The sequence below is a fragment of the Nelumbo nucifera genome, chromosome 4 (assembly GCF_055504915.1).
Source record: "Nelumbo nucifera cultivar China Antique chromosome 4, China Antique-T2T, whole genome shotgun sequence".
Lineage (NCBI taxonomy): Eukaryota > Viridiplantae > Streptophyta > Magnoliopsida > Proteales > Nelumbonaceae > Nelumbo > Nelumbo nucifera.
In genome coordinates this window covers 9313385-9337755 of record NC_142652.1, presented here as the reverse complement: position 1 = coordinate 9337755, position 24371 = coordinate 9313385, and the positions used below count along the sequence as shown (strand labels likewise).

General features: G+C 37.3%; 1 protein-coding gene and 1 long non-coding RNA gene across 21 annotated transcripts in view; one reads left to right on the top strand and one right to left on the bottom strand.

Moving 5' to 3' along the window:
- The window catches only part of LOC104591472 (uncharacterized), a 47929-nt gene that overhangs the window by 9886 nt on the left and 13672 nt on the right, over positions 1–24371 (bottom strand). For 12 of the 19 annotated variants that reach the window (XM_088904096.1, XM_088904080.1, XM_088904092.1 and 9 more), the window contains exons 5-47: positions 24186–24338; positions 23925–24059; positions 23294–23434; positions 21767–23170; positions 21555–21683; positions 21241–21471; positions 20980–21132; positions 20734–20853; positions 20377–20538; positions 18536–20266; positions 18279–18407; positions 17972–18193; positions 17708–17866; positions 17494–17613; positions 17139–17297; positions 15673–16989; positions 15375–15591; positions 14972–15129; positions 14753–14827; positions 14362–14484; positions 14106–14228; positions 13075–14016; positions 12876–12992; positions 12544–12777; positions 12285–12440; positions 12059–12139; positions 11775–11897; positions 11512–11655; positions 10640–11404; positions 10411–10527; positions 10087–10314; positions 9822–9977; positions 9578–9655; positions 3245–3367; positions 2939–3127; positions 1911–2852; positions 1703–1834; positions 1451–1612; positions 1152–1382; positions 907–1062; positions 683–760; positions 398–520; positions 91–279 (exon numbers count right to left, since the gene is read on the bottom strand). In XM_088904096.1, coding sequence (XP_088760222.1) covers positions 91–279; positions 398–520; positions 683–760; positions 907–1062; positions 1152–1382; positions 1451–1612; positions 1703–1834; positions 1911–2852; positions 2939–3127; positions 3245–3367; positions 9578–9655; positions 9822–9977; positions 10087–10314; positions 10411–10527; positions 10640–11404; positions 11512–11655; positions 11775–11897; positions 12059–12139; positions 12285–12440; positions 12544–12777; positions 12876–12992; positions 13075–14016; positions 14106–14228; positions 14362–14484; positions 14753–14827; positions 14972–15129; positions 15375–15591; positions 15673–16989; positions 17139–17297; positions 17494–17613; positions 17708–17866; positions 17972–18193; positions 18279–18407; positions 18536–20266; positions 20377–20538; positions 20734–20853; positions 20980–21132; positions 21241–21471; positions 21555–21683; positions 21767–23170; positions 23294–23434; positions 23925–24059; positions 24186–24338 — 12627 coding nt within the window. The remainder of the gene's footprint in view (positions 1–90; positions 280–397; positions 521–682; positions 761–906; positions 1063–1151; positions 1383–1450; positions 1613–1702; positions 1835–1910; positions 2853–2938; positions 3128–3244; positions 3368–9577; positions 9656–9821; positions 9978–10086; positions 10315–10410; positions 10528–10639; positions 11405–11511; positions 11656–11774; positions 11898–12058; positions 12140–12284; positions 12441–12543; positions 12778–12875; positions 12993–13074; positions 14017–14105; positions 14229–14361; positions 14485–14752; positions 14828–14971; positions 15130–15374; positions 15592–15672; positions 16990–17138; positions 17298–17493; positions 17614–17707; positions 17867–17971; positions 18194–18278; positions 18408–18535; positions 20267–20376; positions 20539–20733; positions 20854–20979; positions 21133–21240; positions 21472–21554; positions 21684–21766; positions 23171–23293; positions 23435–23924; positions 24060–24185; positions 24339–24371) is intronic. The other 7 variants (XM_088904083.1, XM_088904095.1, XM_088904081.1 and 4 more) reach the window with 6 other exon arrangements.
- Positions 1–24371, top strand: part of LOC104591474 (uncharacterized) — a 49282-nt gene that overhangs the window by 12056 nt on the left and 12855 nt on the right. For both annotated transcript variants that reach the window (XR_016085793.1, XR_016085792.1), the window contains exon 3: positions 17523–17652. This is a non-coding gene — a long non-coding RNA (uncharacterized LOC104591474). The remainder of the gene's footprint in view (positions 1–17522; positions 17653–24371) is intronic.

Genomic DNA, 24371 nt, shown 5'->3' with positions numbered 1-24371 from the left:
GACAAGTTAGTTTCAAAATTGAAGTTAAAACTAAAACCAAAATGTTAGAGTAAGGTCAGAGGTTAAGTTCCTATTTATTTTCTGGCTAACCTCTACACTGTGCTTTCCTTCCTCCCTTCTGCCTTGCTTAGATTTTTCTTTAAGTGCTTCTTCTTCAGTGGATATGATGGAGGTATTTTCAACAGTGCCATCTTCCTTTGTGATCTGCTTCTCAAAGTTCTTTTCTGCACTATCTTTGTCAAGGTCTCCAGATACTTGCATAATAGTCGAAGCTTGAACCTAGAATAAAAGAAAACGGGAGGGGGGTCAAAGAGAATTCCATGATTAATATTGGGAGAAAATTAGAGCCCAAAGACATATATAGAAATTAAGCTTCTAATTTCATGTCCATGCTGACCTTGTCTCCCTGATTGATCTCTTTATCAGGGGCAGTAGATTGGTCCTTGATGTTGCTATTCCCCTCCACTATTCTTTCCTTTGTGTTCTCCACATTATTGATTGCTGGCAGTCCCTCGTTTACCTGTTTTACAAAAAAAAAAAAAAACAACTTTGTGGAAAAACAGTAGAAGAAAATAAACTCAAAGAAATAGGACATGGACTTCCAAATTATCCCTTAGGAAAAGAGATGGAAGTAAAAAGGAAAAAGGCCCTATTAAGTTTCAGATTCTATACTCAAGCTCACCTTTCCATCAGGTGCCAATTTGTCTTCTGTAAAGCTCTCTTTAGCTGTTTCTTCACTGCTTGCGGGTTCCTCAAGTGCCTATTTAATGGATGAAATTTCATATAACAAAAGATGTCAAAAGAATGGGAAAGGATATAAATTTTCAAATTACCAGCTATATGAGGTTGATGCTAGAAAAAGAAAAAATTCTGAGATTGAGTTTTAAATTTTATTTTCAAGCTGACCTCCCCTATGCCCTCCAATTTGGATTCTTGAAGGATTTCTTCAACTGCTGCTTCTCCAATTGACTCCTCAGGGAGGGAGATAATGGTGCCTTCTTCATCTACCACCTGTTTTTCGGTTTGCTCACTTGCATCAACTATCTTAAGTTGTTCAAACTCCTGCGTGAAGGTTAAAAGTTGATGCTTCAATTGGAAGCAGAAAAGTGAAAATGAAAATGGGAATTGTTGTTTTCTTCTTCTTAGCAGACCTCTTTATTTTTTGCTTCAGACTCCTTAGGCACCAAAGAGGAGAGACTCATTTGCTTCTTGCTGCTTTCTTTTTCTCTTGTTTCTTCTTTTGATTGCTCTGTAAGAGGAGATGATTCATGGTTTTTGTTGACTTTTTCCTCATCCTTTAAGCTCATTGTGTCTGTGCTGTCATCAGCAGCTGCATCTGATTTGACTACAATCTTAGTGGATACAAGATCACTGTCCCTCACCTGTTTAACATATTGCAACTTAGTTATTATAAAAGTAGTAGTAAAATTGAAGGGGGAAAGATGAGAACCTGTGTTGCAATATTTACATTTGAGCTGATGTAAACTGTTTCTTTAGGGTTTTTGTCCACTTCTTCCTCATCCTTTAAGCTCATTGCTTCTGTGCTGTCTTCAGAAGCTGCATCTGATTCTTTGACTACAAGCTTAGTAGATACAAGGTCACAGTCCCTCACCTATTTAACATATTGCAAGTTTGCAACTTAGTTATTATAAAAAAGTAAAATTGAAGAGGGAAGATGAAAGCTTGTGCTAACAATATTTACATCATTTGAGTTGATGTCAACTGCTTCATCTCCAGGTGATATGGAATCAAGTTTGTTAGCAGTGTTTTCTTCGTCCATGATATGTTTTTCAATATTCCAACTTGCATTAGCTCTGTCTTCTCTTTCAATCACCTGCATAATAGATAAATTCTCAACATAACAATCAAACCACATGGAGAAATAAAAACCCTAAGTTTGACCATCTGACCTCTTCATTTTCATTTGAAAAAATGTTCTTGACGGTCTCAGTTACATTCTGTTTTTTCTTGATGTGATCTTCCGTCTCCAATGTGGGTCCTTTCTCATTAAGACTCATGATTTCTTTTTCATCTCCTTGAAAGCTATGAGTAGCCATTTGATCTTCAATAGATACAGTATCATGGTCCTTGGCAACCACAATATCTTCCTGAATTGTGGTCTCTTTCGTTTTTGGGACCATGGAACAACTTAGATCTTCACCCATTGGTTCAGAGGCTTGTTGAACCTTCTTACCTGAATCGGATTCTCTTGGATTCTGCTCTTCATTTGTGCTCTGCTTTTCCATATCTTCTAACTTCATTCCAAGGATGTCATCAGACATCTTGGGCTCTCTTGTATTAGCACTGTCAGGGGTTTCCAGGTTCTCATCTTGGGCTTTATTTATTTCTGGAGTCTGATCTCCTGTTTCCTCGTTTCTTTCAATTGGTTTGAACTTCTGTTCTTGTGACACCATTTTGGGAGATTCTTGAACATTTTCATTAGTTTTTTCATCTAAGGGAAATTTACAAGAATTGATCTTTGTTTCACTGGTCTTGACATTATTTTTATCATCCAATTCTGTTTCTGTATTAGTTGCTCCTACTGGCTTTTCAGACTTTGTTATGTTCTGTCCATTTTCACCTTCATCAAGTTGTTCTGCTCCTTGAATCTCCTCTCCTACATTCTCTTCTATGTTGAAGCTTTCTTTAACCTTTACATTTTTGTCTTGAGTACTTCCCAAGCTACTTGAATTCATCTCATATGTTTCTGGAATGTTCTCTTCAGAAGCAAGATTGCAAGTAACTTCAAGCTTATCTTCTTCTAGTTCAACTTTTTGTGAGGTTGCTTCTTCTGTCTCCTCTTTGCACCATGTTGCTCCAATCTGTTGCATGGCTTCCATATTCTTTATAACCTATTAGCAAGGTAATTTCAAAGTTGAAATTAAAACTAAAACCAATGGTAAAGTCAGGGATTAAGTTCCTTTTTTTTCTAGCTGACCTCTAGACTGTGTTTTACTGCCTCCATTCTGTCTTGCTTAGATCTTTCTTTAAATGCTTCTTCTTCAATGGTTATGGTGGAGATGTCTTCAACATTGTCATCTTCCTTTGCAACTTTCTCCTTAGAGTCCTTTTCTGCACTATCTTTGCCGAGGTCTCTAGATATTTGCATAAAAGATGAAGTTTGAACCTAACAATAAAAGAAAAAGATAAGAGTCAAAGAGAATGCTGTGATTAGTATTGGAAAAAACAATAGAGTTTAGAGAAAATATAGAAATTAAGCCTCTAATTTCATATTGAAGCTGACCTTGTCTCCTTGACAGATCTCTTTAACAGTGGCAACGAATTGGTCCTCAGAGGTGCTATTCCCATCCACTGTTCCTTCCTCTGTGTTCTCATCATTACTGGTTGTTGCTAGTCCCTCATATACCTATTCAATAAATGAAAGGTTTTATGGATGAACTAAAAAAGTTCTTATGGCAGACTGGAGAGATGGAAGTGAGACTTCAATGGGTTCAAAGGACAGCTAACAGCATGGTTGGTAAACTAGCCAAGCGAGGGGTGTGGAAGGAGCAAATCTTTTGGGCACAATTGTAAGGAAAGTTGTATGGGGAGATAAAAGCATTTTATCTCTCCACTAATGCTTGTAATATTTTTTTCCTAAATTGAATTAATAAAATGATCAATTATTGATAAAAAACAAATGAAAATTCATCTTAATGAAAAAAGAAGTATAAGAAAATCCTGTTTTGGATTGATGTCCAAAATTCCCCCACAATCTGGTTTGCGTTGCTGGAGTTCCTTCATGAGTGTTTTGTTTTTTTCTCTACTGGTTTGCTGTGTTGGGGAAATGCCTCACAAAGGACAACCTTGGCAAAAGAGGCATCATCCATTCATCCATGTTGATACAAGGTGTGTTTTCTGCAGCCTGCATGAGGAATGCAACAGTTGTTTCTTTATTCACTGCTATCCTATATGGAGGGTGTGGATGTTTTTTCCTCAAACCTCCTAGGTGTAAATTTGGTATGTCCTCAAACATTGACAGAGCTATTGGAGGCAATGTTGTACTGTAAGACTCGGACTGCACAAAATACTGGAATGCTTGTTGGGTCATGGGTCAAACGGTTTGACCATGAGTCATACAAATAATATATATAATATATTATGTCATTTAAAACACATGTAAAAGCAGTGGCTAGATGGTTACTTCATTGATTTTTTATGCAAGTGACCATAACAAGATAGATTAATGGTAACAAGTTGACATAAATAATCAAGAGGTCATGAGTTCAAATCTTTCTATTGGCATTTTAAACCCCCGCCCCCCATTCGGTTCTGTCTTCTCTTCAGCCTCCTTTTTCTTGCTCTGCTTCTACATCTCATGTCTTTTTTCCCCTTCCACTCTTTCAGGTTCAAATGAGTTGCCATCCCACCCAATGCAGATCGTTCCAATTTAGACAGTTGTTCCACCAAGCAGTGGCAAGAAGGAGACAGAATTTGGGAATGAACAATATAGCTGGAACTTTGGGAATTGTGAGAAAAGACAAAGAAGATGAAAAGGAGAGAATCCTTAATAAAGAGGTGACTATATCTGGAAAGGCCCAGGAGAAGAACAGAAAAAAAGGTCCTAAAAAAGAACTAAAAAGGCTTCAGTGGGGTATAAGGGATCGCATCTCTAAAGGAAATAGGATGAATAAGGGGAAATCTGTCAAAGTGACTCAATGAAGATACTAAGTTGGAATGTTAGGGGTTTGGGAGGTCAGCTCAAAAGAAGCTTAGTGAAAGAAACATTGAAGAGAGAAAATCCAGATATAATTGTCCTTCAGGAATCAAAAAAAGAAGTCATCAATAGAAAACTTATGAAAGCCATATGGGGAATAAGGGGTAGAAAATGGACTGCTGTTCCAGCTGTGGGGTTCGCTGGAGGTATCATTCTAGCATGGAAGGATGATGAAATTTCAGGCTTGGAGATTGACAGAGGTGAATTCTCAATCTCGGTTCTGTTCACTAATATTAAAGATGACTTCAGCTGGATCATCACTGGTGTGTATGGTCCTAACTCTCCCTATGATAGAGTGAGGTTTTGGGCTGAGTTGGAGTCCCTGCATGAGGAGGAGGACATACCATGGTGTTTAGTGGGTGATTTCAATGTCACCAGGTTCAGTTCAAAACATTCAAATGGTAGAACCCCAACCAGAAGCATGAGAAATTTCTCTAATTTTATTGACAGACACAATCTATGTGATCTCCCTCTTACCAATGGACTTTTTACCTGGCCAAACATGCAAGAAAATGCCATAAGCTGTAGACTTGACAGATTTTTATTATCTCAGGATTGGTTGGAGAGATTTCCAAATCTGTGTCAAGAACTTCGTCCAAGATGTATCTCAGACCACTGGCCCATATTGCTGAACACCGAAAGAATAATTAAAAGAAAGACCCCATTCATATTGGAAAGATTCTGGCTACAACACAAAGATTTCAGTAAAAAGGTTGCAACATGGTGGGAAGACTGCAAAGTAGAGGGTTGGGCTGGATTCAGACTTCTTCAGAAACTAAAAGCTTTGAAGAAAAATCTTAAAGTGTGGGGAAGAGAAGAATTTAAAGCTGTGGAAGAGGAGAAAAAAAGAATACTTTCAGAATTAGAGGACTTGGACAATAGAGAGCAAAATGGGACCCTCAATGCCTTAAACAGAAATAAAAGAGCAGAATTAAGAAAAGAATGGGAGCAACTAGTTAGAAGGGAAGAGATATATTGGAGACAAAGATCAAGAGTGAGATGGTTGAAAGAAGGGGACAATAATTCCAGATTTTTTCACACCTATGCCTCGGGAAGAAGTAGGAAGAATTTTATTTCTAAGCTCAATCTTAATCAGAGAGAAGTGGAGAATCCTGAGGAAATTTCCGAAGCTTTCCTTTCTTTCTTTAAAAACCTTTACTCCAAGGATAGTGAAAATCAATTCACAATATTTAATTGGGATGACACTACCCTTTCAGCTGAAAAGAGGGATTGGTTGGAAAGAAGTTTTGAAGAGGAAGAAGTCAAGAAGACTATTTTCAGCATGGATAGTGATAGGGCTCCAGGGTCGGATGGCTTCCCTATCCTTTTCTTCCAAAAATGTTGGGAAATTGTAAAGTCAGATCTCATGGAGTTTTTTAGGGACTTCCATTCATCTGCCATTGTTAACAAGGGCCTTAGCTCTACCTTTCTATGCTTCATCCCTAAGAAAGGGGGAGTTTTGGAAGTTAAAGACTTTAGACCCATAAGTTTGGTTGGGAGCATATACAAAATTTTGGCAAAGGTTCTGGCCAACAGACTTAAAGAAGTCCTTGAAGATCTAATTTCCCCAAATTAGTTTGCTTTTGCTAAAGGAAGACAAATTGTGGACAACATTCTTTTTGTAAATGAGTGTGTAGAAGACAAAAATCCTCTGGGATCCCGGGGGTCCTTGTGAAACTTGATCTTGAGAAGGCGTATGACAAAGTGGATTGGGACTGCATTCTTGATTGCTTAAGGCTAAGAGGTTTTGGGAGAAACTGGATCAGGTGGATTAAAGGTTGTATTGGCTCTCCATGGTTTTCAGTATTGATAAATGGTGAAGCGAAAGGTTATTTCAAGGCAAGCAGGGGTCTAAGACAAGGTTGCCCTCTTTCCCCTTTACTTTTCACTTCGGTGATGGATATATTTAATTATCTCTTTGACAAGTCAATTCTTTTCAACTTGGTGAAAGGTTTTGAAGTGGGTAGGGATAAACTTCACCTCTCTCACTTACAGTTCGCCGACGACATAATCCTATTCTTAGATGCCTCTATAACTATCATCACAAACATTAAAATGGTAATTGAATGTTTCGATATTCTCACTGGTATGAGAGTTAATTTCTACAAAAGCAGTATTGTGGCTATCAACTCAGTGGAAGTGGATCTTCTAGAAAATTTCAAATCTTTATTGGGGTGCAAAGTGGAGAATCTCCCCATTACGTACCTTGGGATGCCTCTTGGAGGGAATCCAAAATCCCTCAACTTTTGGAGTCCTGTGTTGGAGAAATGCGAGAAGAAACTATTGACTTGGAAAAAGTGTTATCTCTCCAAAGGGGCTTACTCTCTTAAAGGCCTCCTTATCAAATCTGCCGGTCTACTTTCTCTCTGTCTTCCAGATTCCGACCAAAGTCAGAAATCAGATTGAGAATCTTCAAAGGAATTTTCTTTGGGAAGGTGGTGGAGATAAGAGAAACCATTTAGTCAGCTAGAAACAAGTATGCAGACCAAAAGAGGAAGGTGGTTTGGGTATTGGACAACTTAAAGAGAAAATTTCCTCTCTTCTAGGCAAATGGCTCTGGAGATTTCCGAAAGAACCTAATGCTCTTTGGACTGTTGTCATCTCAAGTAAATATGGACGAAATACAAACGGGTGGGGTTGCAATCTCCATTTGAACATGATAAAGGCCATCAATCCTTGGAAAGGTATATGTTCCATTCATATTTCTTTCTTTCCTTTTATAAGGTATAAAGTGGGAAATGGTTCTAAAATTAAATTCTAGAAAGATCTTTGGTTGGGGGAATCTACCCTGGATGCCTCTTTCCCTAGGCTGTTTAACCTCACCCTTGTCCAAAAAGCCTCTATTTTTGATTGCCTCCCAAACCAATCCGCCGAGAATTCTTTAAACCTCCACCTTAGAAGACCCCTAAGGGACTCGGAGATTTTTTATTTAATAGCTTTAATCCAAACCCTCAAAGATGCCTATATATCCCCCTCTCATTCTGACACCCGAATATGGACCCTTCACCCAAATGGCGAATTCTCTTCTAAGTCTATGTTCAGGGCTTTGATTGCTGAAGATCAGCATCCCTCTTTTCCTTACAAGAAAATTTGGTGCAGCCACATCCCCTCAAGAATTTGCTTCTTTGTTTGGGAGGCCTGTCTCCAAAAAGTTAATACTTGTGATCTCCTTCAGAAAAAGCTTTTGGGAAGATGCTCCATTTCTCCTCATGTTTGTATTTTATGTCTTAGCGAGGGTGAATCTACAGATCACATCCTTCTTCATTGCAGCTTCACTCAAAGGATATGGTCCCATTTCTTGAATATGGCAGGGTACAGTTGGGCTTTTCCAAAACACATTATGGACAACTTGAATCAATGGCAAGGAATAGGGCTTAGCAAAAGGGGTAAAGTCTTTTGGCAATCAGTGCCTCATGCAGTAATGTGGGGCGTTTGGGATGAAAGAAACACCCATATCTTTGACAATAAAAGCAGAACCTTGGAGGAGTTAATCTCAGATATTACCTATCTTTGCATCCTTTGGTCGGTGAATTCAGATCTATTTAAAGGACTTTCAGTCAATGATATTATCAGAAATATTCACCACTTTCTGTTTCTGCCTCATCCTCAGCAAACTCCCTTGAGGCATCCTGCTTCCATCAGTGAAGGTGTGATAACCCTTAATTTTGACGGTTGTGCCTTAGGCAATCCGGGCTTTGCAGGTATTGGTGGTACAGTAAGGGACGAAAGGGGCAATATCTGCTGGACTTTTAGTGGCCCAATCGGTTGGGCCGACTCCATAAAGGCTGAAGTGATGGCTGCTCTCACCGGAATCAGGATAATTAAGAATTTGGGTATTCAGAATTTGATCATTGCAGGTGATTCAGCAAATACAATAAAATGGTTAAGAGACAAAAAAGGGGGCCCTTGGAGACTTTATCACTATCTGACTGAAGCTTGGGATTCTTTGGATGGATTGAATGTTAACTTAGTTTGGATTCCTAGGGAATACAATCATACTGCAGATGGCCTAGCTAAATTTGGTGTGTATTTGGAGCATCTGTATAGTGACAAGCTTCCTCCTTTGTAACTTGCAGGGGTTCCCTCCCTGTTTTGTATATCTCCTCTTGTTCCCCCCCCCCCCATTCTCAATAAATCTTGGTTAAATTTTCTCAAAAATTTTAAAGTTTCTAGTGATTTATTGACCTGGGTGGGTCATGAAAACTGGCTGGATCATTAAAATCTGGTCGGTTTTCAATGGTTCTATGGGATTTGATTGATTATACCGGTTTTTCAGAAATCTGAAAACTGGGGTATTAAAAGGCTTGAATGGCTTCTGGTTCCCAAGTTTTATGGTTTGATTGTCCAATCTGGTCTGACTCCTACAACACTTTTTGGAGGGGTGGATGCTTCAGGCTTTCAACAGCAGAGGAAGGAAGGTCTAGCAGCCTATCCCAGCTGCAATCCATGGAAAACTTGGAAGGAAAGAGGATGACTTTTTGAGGGCTGCAAGCCTGCAACTGAAACTATTTTTTGTTGGATATCTGCTATCTTCCCTGAGGCTTCATTATCTATCTTGTAGTTTTTTTCCTTATTTGTAATTAAGGGCCTGGTTAAGTGTATGTTGGTTTTTTGTCCTTCTAGTGGCCCTTGGTTGTATAGTTTCTCTTTCTTTGTACATGTTTTATGGTTTTATCACTTTGTAAATGTATTTTAGCTCATTAATGAATCTCTATATTTTTCTTGTTCTCAAAAGAAAATGTGGAAGAAAATTAACTCAAAGAAGAACTAAGACAAACTTTCAAATTACAACTTCGGAAAGAGATGGAAGTAAGAAGTAAAAAGATCAAATTAAGTTCCAAATTCTATATTCAAGATGACCTTTCTATTAGGTGCCATGTTGTCTTCTGGAAATCTCTCTTTAATTGTTTCTTCACTGTTTGCGAGTTCCTCATATGCCTATTTGGTAGATGAGGTTTCACATTACAAAAGATGTCAAAAGAATGGGAAAAGATATAAATTGTCAAATTATCACCTAATCACCTATATGAAGTTGATGTAAATAAAAGATAAATGGCAGAGGTTGGTTGCTCAGAGAGGGTGATAATTTTATTTTCAAGCTGACCTCTCCTATGATCTCCACTTTGGATTCTTGAGAGATTTCTTTAACTTCTGCTTCTCTGGTTGATTGCTCAGAGAGGGTGATAATGGTATCTTCTTCATCTTCCACCTGTTTTTTGAATTCCTCACTTGCATCAACTATCTTAAGTTGTTCAGACTCCTGCATGAGGGTTAAAAATTGAGGCTTCAATAGGAAGAAGAAAAGTGAAATAAGATAGGGAAGCTAAAGAGTTAATATGGTAATTCTTGAATTCTTATTCTTTTTAGACCTCTTTAGTCTTTTCTTCAAACTCATGCATCAAAGGGGAGACACTTTTATGCTTCTCACTGCTTTCTTTGTCTCTTGTTTCCTCTTTTGATTGTTCTGTAAGAGGAGATTCAGGGTTTTTGTTCAGTTCTTCCTTGTCCTTTAAGGTGACTGTATCTGTGCTTTCATCAGCTGCTGCATCTGATTCTTTGATTAGGAGCATAGTGGATACAAAATCACCGTCCCTCGCCTATTTAACATGTTGCAACTTAGTTACCATAAAAGGAATAGGAAAAATGAAGGGGAAAGATGAGAGCTTGTGATGCAAATTTACATTTGAACTAACCTCAACTGTTCCAACTCCAAGTGATATGAAGTCGAGTTCATTAGCAGCGCTTTCTTTGTCAGTAATATGTTTTTCAATATTCTCACTTGCATCAGCCATGTCTTCTCCTTGAATAACCTGCATAGCAAACGATTTTTTTTTATCAATAACTGTGAAATTTCATTAAGAATCAATAAGTACAAACGTCAGAGTTAAGGGGGAAGTAAAACCCCAGTTATGACAAATTAACCTCTTCATCTTCATTTGAAAGAATGTTTTTGATGGTGTCATTTGCTTTCCCTTTTTCTTCGGTGTGCTCTTCTGTCTCCATTGTGGGTTCTTTCTCTTCAAGATTCATACTTTCTTTTTCATCCCCTTGGAATCTATGAGTAGCCATTTGATCTTCAATAGATGCAGTATTATTATGGCCCTTGGCATCCACAATATCTTCCTGAACTGTGGTCTCTTTCATTTCTAGGACTGTGGGACAACTTTGATCTTCATCCGTTGGTTCGGAGGCCTGTTGAAGCTTCTTAACTGAATCAAATTTTCTTGGATTCAGCTCTTCATTTGTGCTCTGCTTTCCCATATCTTCTAACTGCATTCCAAGGATGTCATCAGACATCTTGGTCACTCTTGTATTAGCATTGTCAGGGACTTCCAGGTTCTCATATTGGGCTTCATTTATTTCTGGAGTCTCGTCTTTTGTTTCCTCATTTCCTTCAATTGGTTTGAACTCCTGTTCTTGCAATGCTATCATAGAAGCTTCTTGAACATTTTCATTAGTTTTGTCATCTAAGGGCAATTTACTAGAATTGATCTCTGTTTCAATGGTCTTTTCATTCCTCTTGTCATCCAACTCTGATACTTCATTAGTTGTACCCACTGGCTTTTCAGACTTTGTTATCTTCTGTCCACATGCACCTTCATCCGGTTGTGAGGTTGCTTCTTTTGTCTCCTCTCTACTCCCTGTTGCGTCAATTTTTTGTTGTGCAAGTTCTAACTCCCCTTTAACCTATTGATAAGACAATTTCGAAATTAAAATTAAAACCAAAACCAAAACCAAAACTTTATAGTAAAGTCAAAGATGAAGTTCTAATTTATTTTCCAGTTGACCACTACATTGTGATTTCTTGTCTCCATTCCGTCTTCCTTGGAGGTTTCTTCAACAGTGCCATCTTTCTTTGCATTCTGCTTCTTAGAGTTCTTTTCTGCACCATCTGTGTTAAGTTCCCCAGTCATCTGAATAATGGATGATGCTTGAACCTAGCAGTGATGAATGAAAGAAAAAGAGGGATGAAAAGAGGATGTCCCAATTAATCATGGAGAAACAATAGAGTTAAAAAAAATGGAAATTAAGCATCTGATATCATATTCAAGCTGACCTTGTCTCCCTCACATATATCTTTAATAGAGGCAATAGAGTGGCCCTTAAAGGTACTATGTCCCTCAACTGTTCTTTCCTCTGTGTTCTCACCATTATTGGTTGTTACTGTTACCTCTTGTACCTGTTCAACAAATAGAATTTCAACTTGACGAAAAGATAAGTAGAAGAAAATAAGCTCAATGAAGAACTTGGACATAAAATTTCAAATTACTACTTAGGAGAGAGATGGAAGTAAGAAGGAAAACTGTCAAATTAAGTTTCATATTGTATGATCAAGATGACCTCTCCATGTAGCACCATTTTGTGTTCTGAAAAGCTCTCTTTAGCTGTTTCTTCACTGCTTGCAAGTTCCTCATGGGCCTCCTATTTGGTAGATGAAATTTCATATCAATAAATGATGTCAAAAGTAAGGGAAGACGACATAAATTTTCAGAATATCACCTAGACAAAGTTGATATAAGAAATAAAACGTCAGAGGTTATGTTTCATATGTTATTTTCAGGCAGACCTTTCCTATGTTGCCCTTTTGGGCTTCCTGAGAGATTTCTTCAATTACTTCTTCTCCATTGGATTCCCTGGAGAGGGTAATAGTAAGGCCTTCTTTATCTATTACCTGTTCTTCAATTTCCTCACTTGCATCAACCATCTTAAGTTGTTCATACTCCTGTATGAAGATTGAAATTTGAACCTTCAACTTGAAACACAAAAGTGAAAGAAGAGATAGAAGAATTAAAATGGGATTTGTTGAATTCCTATTCTTGTGACACCTCTTTAACCTTTTTTTCAGACTCCTCAGACGCCCAAGAGCTGACATTCATGTTCTTCTCATTACTTTCTTTTTCTCTTTTTTCTTCTTTTGGTGGCTTTGTAAGAATAGAAGATTTGGAGTCTTTGCTCAGTTTTTCCTCATCCTTAAAGGTCGTTGTGTCTGTGCTGTAATCAGCAGCTGCTTCTGAATCTTTGATTATGACCTTAGTTGATAAAAGATCACAGTTGCTCACCTATTTAACATGTTGCAACTTAGTAATCATAAAAAGAATGGGGAAAAAAGAAGGGGAAAGATGAGAGCTTCTGCTGCAATATTTATATTTGATCTGACCTCAAGTGTTTCATCTCCAAGTGATATGGAATCGAGTTTCTTAGCAGTGTCCTCTTCCTCCATATTCTGTTTTTCATTATTCTCTCTTGCATAGACTTTGTCTTCTCCTCGAGCCACCTGCATAACAGACAAGTTTTCAACATAACAAACTAATCATTGAAAAAGGGGGAAACAAAACCTTTAAGTTTGACCATCTGACCTCTTCATCTTCATCTGAAAGAATTTTCTTGTTAGTCTCATTTGCATTCTCTGGTATCTTGGTCATATCTTCTGTCTCCAAAATGGGTCCTTTGTCTTCAAGATTCATGTTTTCTTTTTCTTCTCCTTGAAAGCTTTGAGGAACTATTTGATCTTCAATAAATGCAGTATTGTGGTCCCTGGCAATCAGATTATCTTCCTGAATTTTGGTCTGTTTGGTTTCAGGGACTTTGACATGACTTGCATCTTCAGATATTGATTCAGGGACCTGTTCAATCTTCTCACCTGAGTCAACATCTCCAGGAGTATTCTCTTCATTTGAACTCTTGTTCCTTGTATTTTCAGACTGCATTTCAAGGATGTCCTCTGACATGTTGGGCCCTATCATGTTAGCATTGAATGGGCTTTCGAGATTCTCATCTTGGGCTTTATTAATTTTTGGAGTCTCATCTTTTCTTTTCTCGCTTCTTTCAATTGGTTTGAGCTCCTGTTGTTCTGGTGCCAGTGTAGGAATTTCTTGAACATTTTCATCTGTTTTGTCCTCTAATTGAGGTTTACCAAAATGTATCTCTGTTTCTTTGGTTGTTTCGATACCCTTGTCTTGAAATCCTGGTTGTGTATTTGTTGCTTCCATTACTGTTTCACACTTTTTTATGTTCTGCCCACCTGCACCCTCATCTAGTTGTCCTGCTCCAAGAATCTCCATCACATTCTTGCCTAAATTGGACATATCTCTAACTTCCACATATTTGACTTCTAGACTTCCCATGCTAGTTGAATTCATCTCAGCTATTTCTGGAATATTCTCTTCAGAAGCAAGACTATAAACAACTCCCAGATTCCCTTCTTCAGGTTCAACTTCCTGTGAGCTTGCTTCTTCTGTTTCCACTCTGCACCCTGTTTCTTCAATGTTCTGTTGTGCAAGTTCTAGCTCCTCTTTAACCTATTGACCAGATAATTTCTAGTTGGAATCAAAACTGAAACCAAAATGTTGATGCCAAAGACTAAGTTTAATTTTATTTTCTAGCTGACCCTTATATTGAGCTTTCCTGCTTCCATAGAGCCCTCTTCCTCTGCAATCTGCTTCTCAAACTGCATTCCTGCACTATTTGTGTCAAGTTCTTCAGACATATGCATATCGGATGGAGCTTCAACCTAGCACAAATGAATAAAGAGCAAAAGTGAGATGAAAAGAGAATGACATGATTAATATTGGGCAAACAATAGTTTAAAAGAAAAAAAATTAGAAATGATGCATTTATGCGTCTAATATCATATCCACACTTACCTTGTCTCCCTGACAGATCATTTTAACAGGGGCAGCAAAATGGTCTTTGATGTTGCTATTCCCCTCCACTACTCCTTCCTTTGTGTTCTCACCATTACTGGTTGTTACAAATCCCTCATTTACCTGTAATGAAATTTCAACTTAACGAAAAAACAGTAGAACAAAATAAACTCAAGAACTAGGACATGAATTTCCAAAATACCACTCAGAGAAGGAGATGGAAATAAGAAGGAAAGAAAGGTCAAATTAAGTTTCAAATTTGAACTTAATGAAAAAAAAACAATAGAAGAAAATAAACTCAAGGAAGAACTAGGAAATGAACTTCCAAACTATCACTTAGAGAAAGAGATGGAAGGTCAAAATAAGTTTCAAATTCTATAATCAAGCTAACCTGTCCACCAGGTGCAGTTTTTCCTTCTTTAATCTCTTTAACTTTTTCTTCACTGCTTGCATGTTCCTCATGTGCCTTTTTAACAGATGAAATTTCACATAACAAAAGATGTCAAAAGAATGGAAAAAGGACACAAATTTTCAAATTACTACCCATATGAAGTTCATGTAATAAAAAACACTTCAGAGATTGAATTTGAAATTTTATTTTAAAGCTGACCTCTTCTATGCTCTCTGGTTTGGCTTCTTGAGATGTTTCTTTAACTGCTTCTTCTCCAGTTGATTCAATGGAGAGTGTGATCAAAGCGCCTTCTTCATCTATCACCTGTTTTTTGTTTTCCTGACTTGCATCTACTATCTTAGGTTGTTCAAACTCCTGTATAAAAGTTAAAAGTTGAAGTTTTAGCTTGAAGCACAGAAGTGGAAGAAAGAAAGGGACGTGAAAGATTTAAGTTGGGAATTGTTGAACTTTTGTTCTGACGAGGCTTGTTTTTCAGACACCTCATATTGCCAAATAGGAAATATTCATGGTCTTCTTAGTACTTTCTTTTTCTATTGTTTCTTCTTTTAATGGTTCTTGAAGGAAAGAAGATTCAGGGTTCTTGCTCAGTTTTTCCTTAACTTTAAGGTCATTGTGTCCGTGTCATCATCAGCAGCTGCATCTGGTTCTTTGATTATGAGCTCAGTAGATACAAGATCACAGTTGGTCATTGTGTCCGTGACCTCAACTTTTTTATCTCCACATGATGTTATGTTGACTTCCTTAGTAGAATTATTGTCCTCCATATTCTGTTTTTCAATATTCTCACTGGCAACAGCTCTGCCTTCTCCCTGAGTGACCTGTATTACAGAAAGAATTTTGACATAACAAACAATTCAATGAGAGGGAGAAAATAAAACCTTTATGTTTGACCATCTGACCTCTTCATCTTCATTTGAGAGAATGTTCTGGATGGTCTCATCTGTGTTATCTGTTTTCTTGGTGTGATCTGTCTCCAATGTGAATCCTTTCTCTTCAAGATTCATACTTTCTCTTTCATCTCCTTGAAAGCTTTGAGTAACCATTTCATCCTCAACAGGTGCAGTATCATGGTCCTTGTCAACTATAATATCTTCCTGAATTTTGGTCAATTTGGTTTCAGGGATTGTGACATGACTTAGATTTTGAGCCACTGTTTTGGAGGCCTGTTCAAGCTTCTCACCGGAATCAACATCTCCATGATTCTTTTCTTCACTTAAGTTCTCCTTTCTTACATCTTCAGACTTCATTTCAAGGATATCCTCAGACATCTTGCTCTCTGTCATGTTACCACTGTAAGGGTTTTCCAGGTTCTCATCTTGAGCTTTATTTATCTTTGGAGTCTCATCTTTTATATCATCACTTCTTTCAATTGGGTTGAGCTCCTGTTCTTGTGATGCCAGTGTAGAAGACTCATGAACATTTTCTTCTATTTTGTCATCTAAGGGAATTTTACCAGAAGTGACCTCTGTTTTACTAATCTCAGACTGCATTTGGACCTCTTGTGATGCCAGTGTAGAAGACTGCATTTTCTTCTTATCTTGCATTTTAGTTTCTACTGGAGCATCATCCTTTTCATCCTTGCCTGTTCCATTTGACTTGAGCTCCTTTTCTGTGGATAATAATGTATAATATCCATGAAGCTTCTCTTCCATTTTGTTCTCTAGTTGATCTCTACTCCTAGTAATCTCTGTATGAGTAGTTGTTTCAATGATCTGCTCTTCAAAACCTGGTACTGTATCAAAAGTTCCCATCTTCATTTTCTGTTCATCTTCATCTGTATTCACTTTTTCTGTTGTCTCAAGAATCCCCTTGTCTGTGTGCACACTTAAATTGATTGTGTTCTCCAGGTTCATGTGTTCAACACATAGACTTTGTAAGCTAGTTGAGTTCGTTTCAATTGCTGCTAGGTTTTTACCTTTGAAAGAAGAATCTAAAACACCTAGCATCTTGTGTTCATCTTCTTGCAATTTTGCCCCTTCTGTCACCACAGTCATGGTTGCTATGTCAAGGATTTTATCTTTGTTCTCTTCTTTCTCTAAATCTTCTTTAATATGCTCTTCGGACACAACAATCTTCTCGTTGCTGTCCAAATCCTCTTTCTTTTGTTTGTGCAGTATCTCTTCCTCATTTTTTGAAGGCTCCATCATTTCTATCTTCTCTCTGTAACTTGTTGCTCCAGTGTTCGTCTTTGTGGATACTTTTTCAAAGCCCTTAGCCTGTTTAAATCAGCTTGAAGTTAACAATTAATACAGAAAATAACATGAAACAGATCCTTTTCAGTAAAACATAAGAGAGATTTAAGATTCAAACTATATATCCTTCTTCTCTACTCCTTTGATATATGCATATATAGGTTCAAGCTTACTTTTTCATGTCTCTCAACCTCTATTTCGTCTTCCTGAAAGCTCTCTTTAGCTGTTTCTTCTCCAGGGGCCACTTTAGAGCTGTCTTCAACAGTGCCATCATTCTGTATAATCTCTTCTGTGTCCTCACCTGCACTCACTGTCTGTAGTACACCATACTTCTGCATAATAAATGAAATTTCAAATTGACAGAAAATAAGCACACATGAAGACATGTGCACAGAAATGCATACTTGGACTCATGCAAAAACACAGACATGAAGAGAAAGGATATGATGTTTGAATGAGATAATGTTCCAAACTAGAGTTGAATTAAATGGTCAAGTATCAAGGTTCTCATCTCTTATCCATGCTAACCTCATCTTTCTGATGGCTTTCTTTGACAGGTAATGTGGAGTGGTCCTTAACAGCACTACTTTCCTCAACAACCATTTTCTTGGTGGCTTCACCTTCACTGGTTGCAAATTCCTGATGTGCCTATTTGATGAATGAAATTTCAACCGAGGATGTCAAAAGGTTGTGAAAAAGACAAAAATTTCAAATTATTTTCTAAATTTATTTTCAAGCTGACCTCTCCTATTGTTTCCTTTTTCACTTCCTGAGAGATTTCTTTGGCTGCCTCATCCATTGATTCCATGGAGAGTGTGATAACAATGCCTTCTTCATCCATGACCTGTTGTCTGGTTTCCTCACTTGGATCAACATCAACCATCTTATGTTCTTCACACTCCTATATTAAAGTTAAAATTTGAATCTTCAACTTAAAAACAAAGTGAAAGAAAGGAGAACATAAAGAATTGTAATGGAAAAAGATGTATTCTTATTCTGATAAGACCTCTATTATCTTTTCTTCAGACTCCTCAGGCACCAAAGAGGAGACATTCATGTGCTTCTCACTGCTTTCTTTTTCTATTGTTTCTTCTTGTGGGAATTCCATAACAGAAGATTCAGGGTTTTTATTCAGTTCTTCCTCATCCATTGTCTGCATGCTGTCATCAGCAGTTCCATGTGATTCTTTGGTTATGAGCTTATTGGATGCAAGATCACAATCCCTCACCTATGTAACATGTTGCAACTTAGTCATCATAAAGGAATAGTAAAAAAAAGAAAGGAAACATGAAAGCTTGTGCTGCAATATTTACATTTGAGCTGACCTCAACTGTTTGATCTCCAAGTGATATTGTATTTAGTTCCATAGCAGTGTTCTCTTCATCTATAATGGGTTTTTCAGTGTTCTTACTTGCATCTGCTCTGTCTTCTTCTTGAGTCACCTGTATAACAGATAAATTTTCAACACAACAAAGAATTCAAAAGGGGGAAATAAAACCTGTATAACAGATAAGTTTTCTTCATTTTGTAATAAATGATACCTTACCAGTTCAGGAAAAAAAAAACTGACCTCTTCATCTTCATTTGAAGGAATGTTCCTGATGGCCTCATTTGTATTCTCTGTTTTCTCAGTGTGATCTTCTATGTCCATTTTGGCACCTTTGTCCTCAGAATTCCTGCTTCTTTTTTCATCTTCTTGAAAGCTTTGAGTAACCATTTGCTCTTCGACAGATGCAGTATTATGGTCCTTTGCTGCCATATGATTTTCTTGAGTATTGGTGTCTTTAGTGTCAGGGATCATGATGTAACTTTGATCTTTAGTCACTGGATTAGAGGCCCCTTTAAGCATCTCACCTGAATCAACATCTCCAGGATTCTGCTCCAATATAGCCATAAAGTTCTCAACTTGATCACCTTCTTTTCCATCTTCCTCGATTATTTCATCAAGCTTTTTAATAGTTTCCTTCTCTTGCTCCAAGTCCTGGACATCCTTTTCAGTGTTTGAACATACACCAGGTTTTTCAAGATCTTCTGGCAATTTGACAAATGGATTCTGACCATATAATTTGTCCTCTGAGATTGCCTCCAAAATTTCCTCATGTTTCATTGCTTCTGGTTTGATATTTTTAGTGGGTTCTGTACATTTAGTTTTTTTGAACTCTTCATTTGGACTCATCTTTTTCACCTGGACATCCTTTTCACCTGTGTCTTCCTGGAGCTCTTCATTTGAACTCTCCTTCCCAATATCTTCAGAATGTATTTCCAGAATGACCTCAGAAACTTTGGTCTCTATTGTGCTTTCATTGAAAGGAGTTTCCACATTCTTGCTCTGGGCTTCATTTATTGTTGGATTCTCATCCTTTGTATCCCCACTTCTTTCAATTGATTTGAACTCCCATTCTTGTGATGCCAGTGCAGAAGATTCTTGAACATTCTCTTCTATTTTTTCATCTAAGGGAGCTTTACCATAATTAATCTCTTTTTCACTAGTTGTTTTAATACCTTCGGACTGCATTTGATGGACTTCCTCAAGCATTTTCAACTCCTCTTTCCTTGTGGACATCTCTTCCATAGTGCTGGAAAATAAAGAGTTTTCCGGGTTTTTATCTTGGGTTTCATTTTCTATTGGATCCTCATCTTTTATATCCTTGCTTGTTTCAATTGACTTGAACTCCTTTCCTTTGGTTGATGATGTAGAAGATTCATGAAGCCTCTCTTCCCATTTGTCATCTAAGGGAAATTTAGCAGCAATCTTTTCTGTTTGAATGGTTATTTCAATAACCTGGATTTCAAAACTTGGTACTGTATCAGAAGCTCTCACCTGCATTTCATACTTAATTCTCTGTTCGCATTCATCTGTTTCCAGTTTTTCAGATGCTTCTAGAATCTCCTTGCCTGCATTCACATTTAAATTGGCTTTCTTCTCCAGGTTCACATGTTCAACATGTAGGCTCTGCAAGCTACTTGATTTTGTTTCAATTGTTATTCTATTTTTATCTTCAGAATCAGAGTCAGAAGCACCTTGTATATATCCTTGTTCAGCTTCCTGCAATCTTGACCCTTCTGTCACCGCAGCAATAGTTTCTGTATTGAGTTGTTTACTTGTGTTCTCTTCTTTCTCTAAATCCACTTTGATTTTCTCCCCACACAAGACAAGCTTCTCTTTGCTCTCCAAATACTCTCTCTTTTGTTTCTGCAGTATTTCTTCCTCATTGATTGAAGTTGTCATCATCTCTATCTCCTCTGTATGACTTGTTATTTCAATGTTATGCTCTGTGGAAACTAATTCAATTTCTTGAACCTGTTGAAAAATCAGATTCAAGATAATAATTAGTAGTAAGAGATTGAAATTCAAACTTTATATCTTCTCTTCCTCTTCTTTGATATATGTATGTGTGGATTCAAGCTTACATTTTCAGGTTTCTTGGCCTCTTTTTCCTCTTCTTGAAAGCTCTCTTTAGCTGTGTCTTCTTCTATGGGTACTTCAGAGCTGTTTTCAGTGATGCTATCGTTCTCTGTGATCTGTTTTTCTTTGACCTCACCCTCACTGTCTGTCCATAGTATCCCATGTTTCTGTATAATAAATGAAATTTCAAATTGACAAAAAACCAAAAGGTACAAATTCACAAACATGAACATTAAAACACACACACAAACAACATGGATATGATATTTGAACGAGATAACGGTCAAATTATTATATAAAATAAAACATAGTTGAGTGAAAAGGTCAAATTATGAAACTTCCAATCTCTTATTCAAGCTAACCTCATCTTCCTGAGAGCTTTCTTTAGAAGTTACTATGGAGTGGTCCTCAACCGCACTACTTAACTCAACAATCATTTTCTTGGTGGTCTCACCTTCACTGGTTGCAAGTTCCTCATGTGCCTATTTAACAAATGAAGTTTCAACTCAACAAAAGATGTCAAAAGAAAGGGAAAAGGCATAAATTACAACTTAAATGAAGTTGAAATAAAAAAAAAAATTTAATGTCAGATTAAGTATCAAGCTAACCTCTCCTATGGTCTCTTTGGCTTCCTGAGAGATTTCTTCAACTGCTTCTTCTTTAGTTGATTCCATGGAGAGGGTGATAGCAATGCCTTCTTCATCTATGACCTGTTTTTTTGATTCCTCACTTGCATCAACTATCTTAGGTTGTTCAAACCCCTGTATGAATGTTAGAATTTGAAGCTTAAGCTCAAAGCCAAAAAAGGAAAGGAAAATGGGAAAAGAAAGAATTAAGTGGGAATTATTGAATTCTTATTCTCATGAAACCTCTCTAATTATGTCTTCAGACACCTCAGACACCAAAAAAGGGATGTTCATTTGCTTCTCACTACTTTCTGTTTCTCCTGTTTCTTCTTTTGATGGTTCTATTAGAGGTGAAGATTCAAGGTTCTTGTTCAGTACTTTGCCATTTAAGGTCATTGCATCTATGCTGTCATCAGTAACTGCATCGGATTCTTTGATTATGAGCTTAGTCAATGCAAGATCAAAGTCCATCACCTATTTAACATGTTAGAGATCAGTGATCAAAAAAAGGAATAGGAAAGGAGGGGAAACATGAGAGCTTGTGCTGCAGTATTTACATTTGAGCTGGCTTCAACTATTTCATTTCCATGTGATCTTGAGTTGATTTCCTTGGTAGCATCTTCTTCCTCTTTAATATGTTTTTCAATACTTTCACATGCATCAGTTCTGTGTTCTCCTTGACTAACCTGTATAACAGACAATTTTCAATATAACAAACAAAGTATTGAAAAAGGTAAAAATTAAAACCTTAGAAGTTTGTCCTTCTGACCTCTTCATCTTTATTTGAAAGAATGTTCTTGATGGTCTCCTTTGCATTCTTTGTTTTCTCATTGTGATCTTCTGTCTCTAATTTGGGCCTTTTGTCCTCAAGATTCATGCTTTCTTTTTCATCTTCTTGAAAGCTTTGAGTAAATGCTTGATCTTCAATAGGTGCAGTAGTATTAAGGTCCTTGTCAGTCATATTATCTTCCTGAATTTTGGTCTCTTTGGTTTCTAGGACTGTGACATGTCTTTGATCTTTGGTCACTGATTTGGAGGCTCCTTCAAGCTTCTCTATCGGATCAATATTTCCAGGATTCTGCTCCAATGTAGCTGAGACATTGTCAACCTCATCACCTTCTTTTCCTTCTTCATGGATGCTTTCATCAAGTTCTTTAATAGTTGCCTTCTCTTGTTCCATGTTTAATACATCCTTTCCAATGTTTGCACATACACCAGGTTTTTGATGATCTGTGGACAATTCAACAAATGGCTCCTCATCATCTAATTTGTCCTGCGAGTTTGCCTCCAAAATTTCCTCATTTTTCAAAATTTCTGGTTTGATATTCTCAGTTGTCTTTGTACATTCAGTAGTTCTTTCCCTCTCTATGGTTGTTTCATCTTTCAATTCAATGATATAATTTTCATCATCTTCTTGGAGCTCTTCCTTTGGACTCTCCTTCCCAACATTTTCAGATTGCATTTCACGAATGTCCTCTGACATCTTGGCTTCTTCCATGCTTGCATTTAAAGGGGTTTCCAGGTTCTCACCTTGAGCTTCAATTATTGTTGAAATCTCATCTTCTGTATCCTTGCTTTTAATTGATTTCAGTTCCTGTTCTTGTGATGCCAGTGTTGAAGGTCCATGATCATTTTCTTCTACTTTGTCATCTATGGGAGCTTTACCATAAGTAATTTCTTCTTCACTAGTTGTTTTGGTACCCAGGTCTTCAAGTCCTGAAACTGTATCAGTTGCTCCCACTGGTATTTCACACTTAATTCTATTCTGTTCACCTTCACCTTTATTTAGTTCTGCTCCACAAATCTCCTCACACACATTTTCACCTATGTTGGAGGTTTCCTTAATTTTCACATAATTGACTCGTGGACTTTCTGAGCTAGTTGAATTCATCTCATCTGTAACTAGAATCTTCTCACTTGGAGCAAGATTGCAAGCACCTTCCAACTTTTCTTCAGGGTTTTCTGCATTCTGTAATTCCTCCTTAAGTGGCTCTTCAGACCCCACATGATTGCTATTTTTTTCTTTCTTTAGTGTTTCCATTTCTGTAACACAAGAAGTATTAGGCTTATTATTTGGGTTCCCTTCATTTTTTGAAGTCATCATTTCTGTCTCCTTTATGCAACCTGTTGCTTCAAAGTTCTGTTCTGTGGGTTCTAAGCCATAGTCTTTAACCTATTAACCAGATAATGTCAAGTGGAAGTTAAAACAGAAACTAAATGGAACTATGGAAGAATGAAGTCATAGATTAAGCTTCAATTTTATTTTCAATCTGACCTCTGCATTTAGTTTGCTTACCTCCATTTCATCTTCCCAAGAACTTTCTCTAACTGCTTCTTCAGTAGATACCTTGGAAGTGTCCTCAACAGTGCTATCTTCCTCTGCAATCTGCTCCTCATAGTGCTTTCCCAAACTATCCATGCCAAGTTCCCCAGACATCTGCATAATAGATGAAGCTTGAATAAGTAAAGATGAATAAGAGCAAAAGAGAGATGCAAATTGAATGTTATGATTAATGTTAATTGTTGAGTTGGGCCAATTTCTAGTTATTGGGCCCAGTTGTTTTGTTCTTATTTTAAGTTGTTAAGTTAGGAAGTTGTTGGGCTTTAGGCCCATTAGCTTATGTGTTTTAAGTTGTGACTGTTCAGCTACTTTAGTAGCTGCCCTACTAAGGGTTTTCTTGTAATCTTTCATTCTTTTAAGTATAAAATATAATGAGGGGTTGGCGGCCAGAACTAATTCAATTCTGGTTATCATCCCACTCTTTCTTTCCTCTCTTTTCTTCTCTACTGCTGAAACTCTTCATCTTCTTCTTCTTTCTCTTCACAAGGAATTCGTCCTGATTTACACACAGTGATTTCTACTTTAATGAAGAACATAATTTAGAGAAAAGTTAGCAATTAACTTCAAATATCATATTCAAGCTTACCTTGCCCCCCTTTACAAGAGCAGCAGAATGGTCCTTAACAGTGTTATTCTCCTCCATTATCGCTTCCTTTGTGTTCTTACCACCACTAGTTGTTCCAGGTCCCTCATTTACCTGCTTAACAAATGCAACTTCAACCTAACAAAAAACAGTAGAAGAAAATAAACTCAAAGAAGTAGAAAATAGACTTTCAGTTTACAACTTAGAGAGATTAAGTAAGAAAGAAAAGGTCATATTAAATTTTAAATTTTATACTCAAGTGACCTCTTCACTGGGCTCCTTTTTGTCTTCTGTAGAGCTCTCTGTAACTGTTTCTTCCCTGGTAAATTCCATCAAGAGGTCCTTAAAAGTGCCTTCTTCATTTATGACCTGTTGCTCGGTGCCATCTGGACCAACTTTCTTAGGTTGCTCAGGCACCTGTATGAAATTTGAAGAAATAGTTCAAGATTA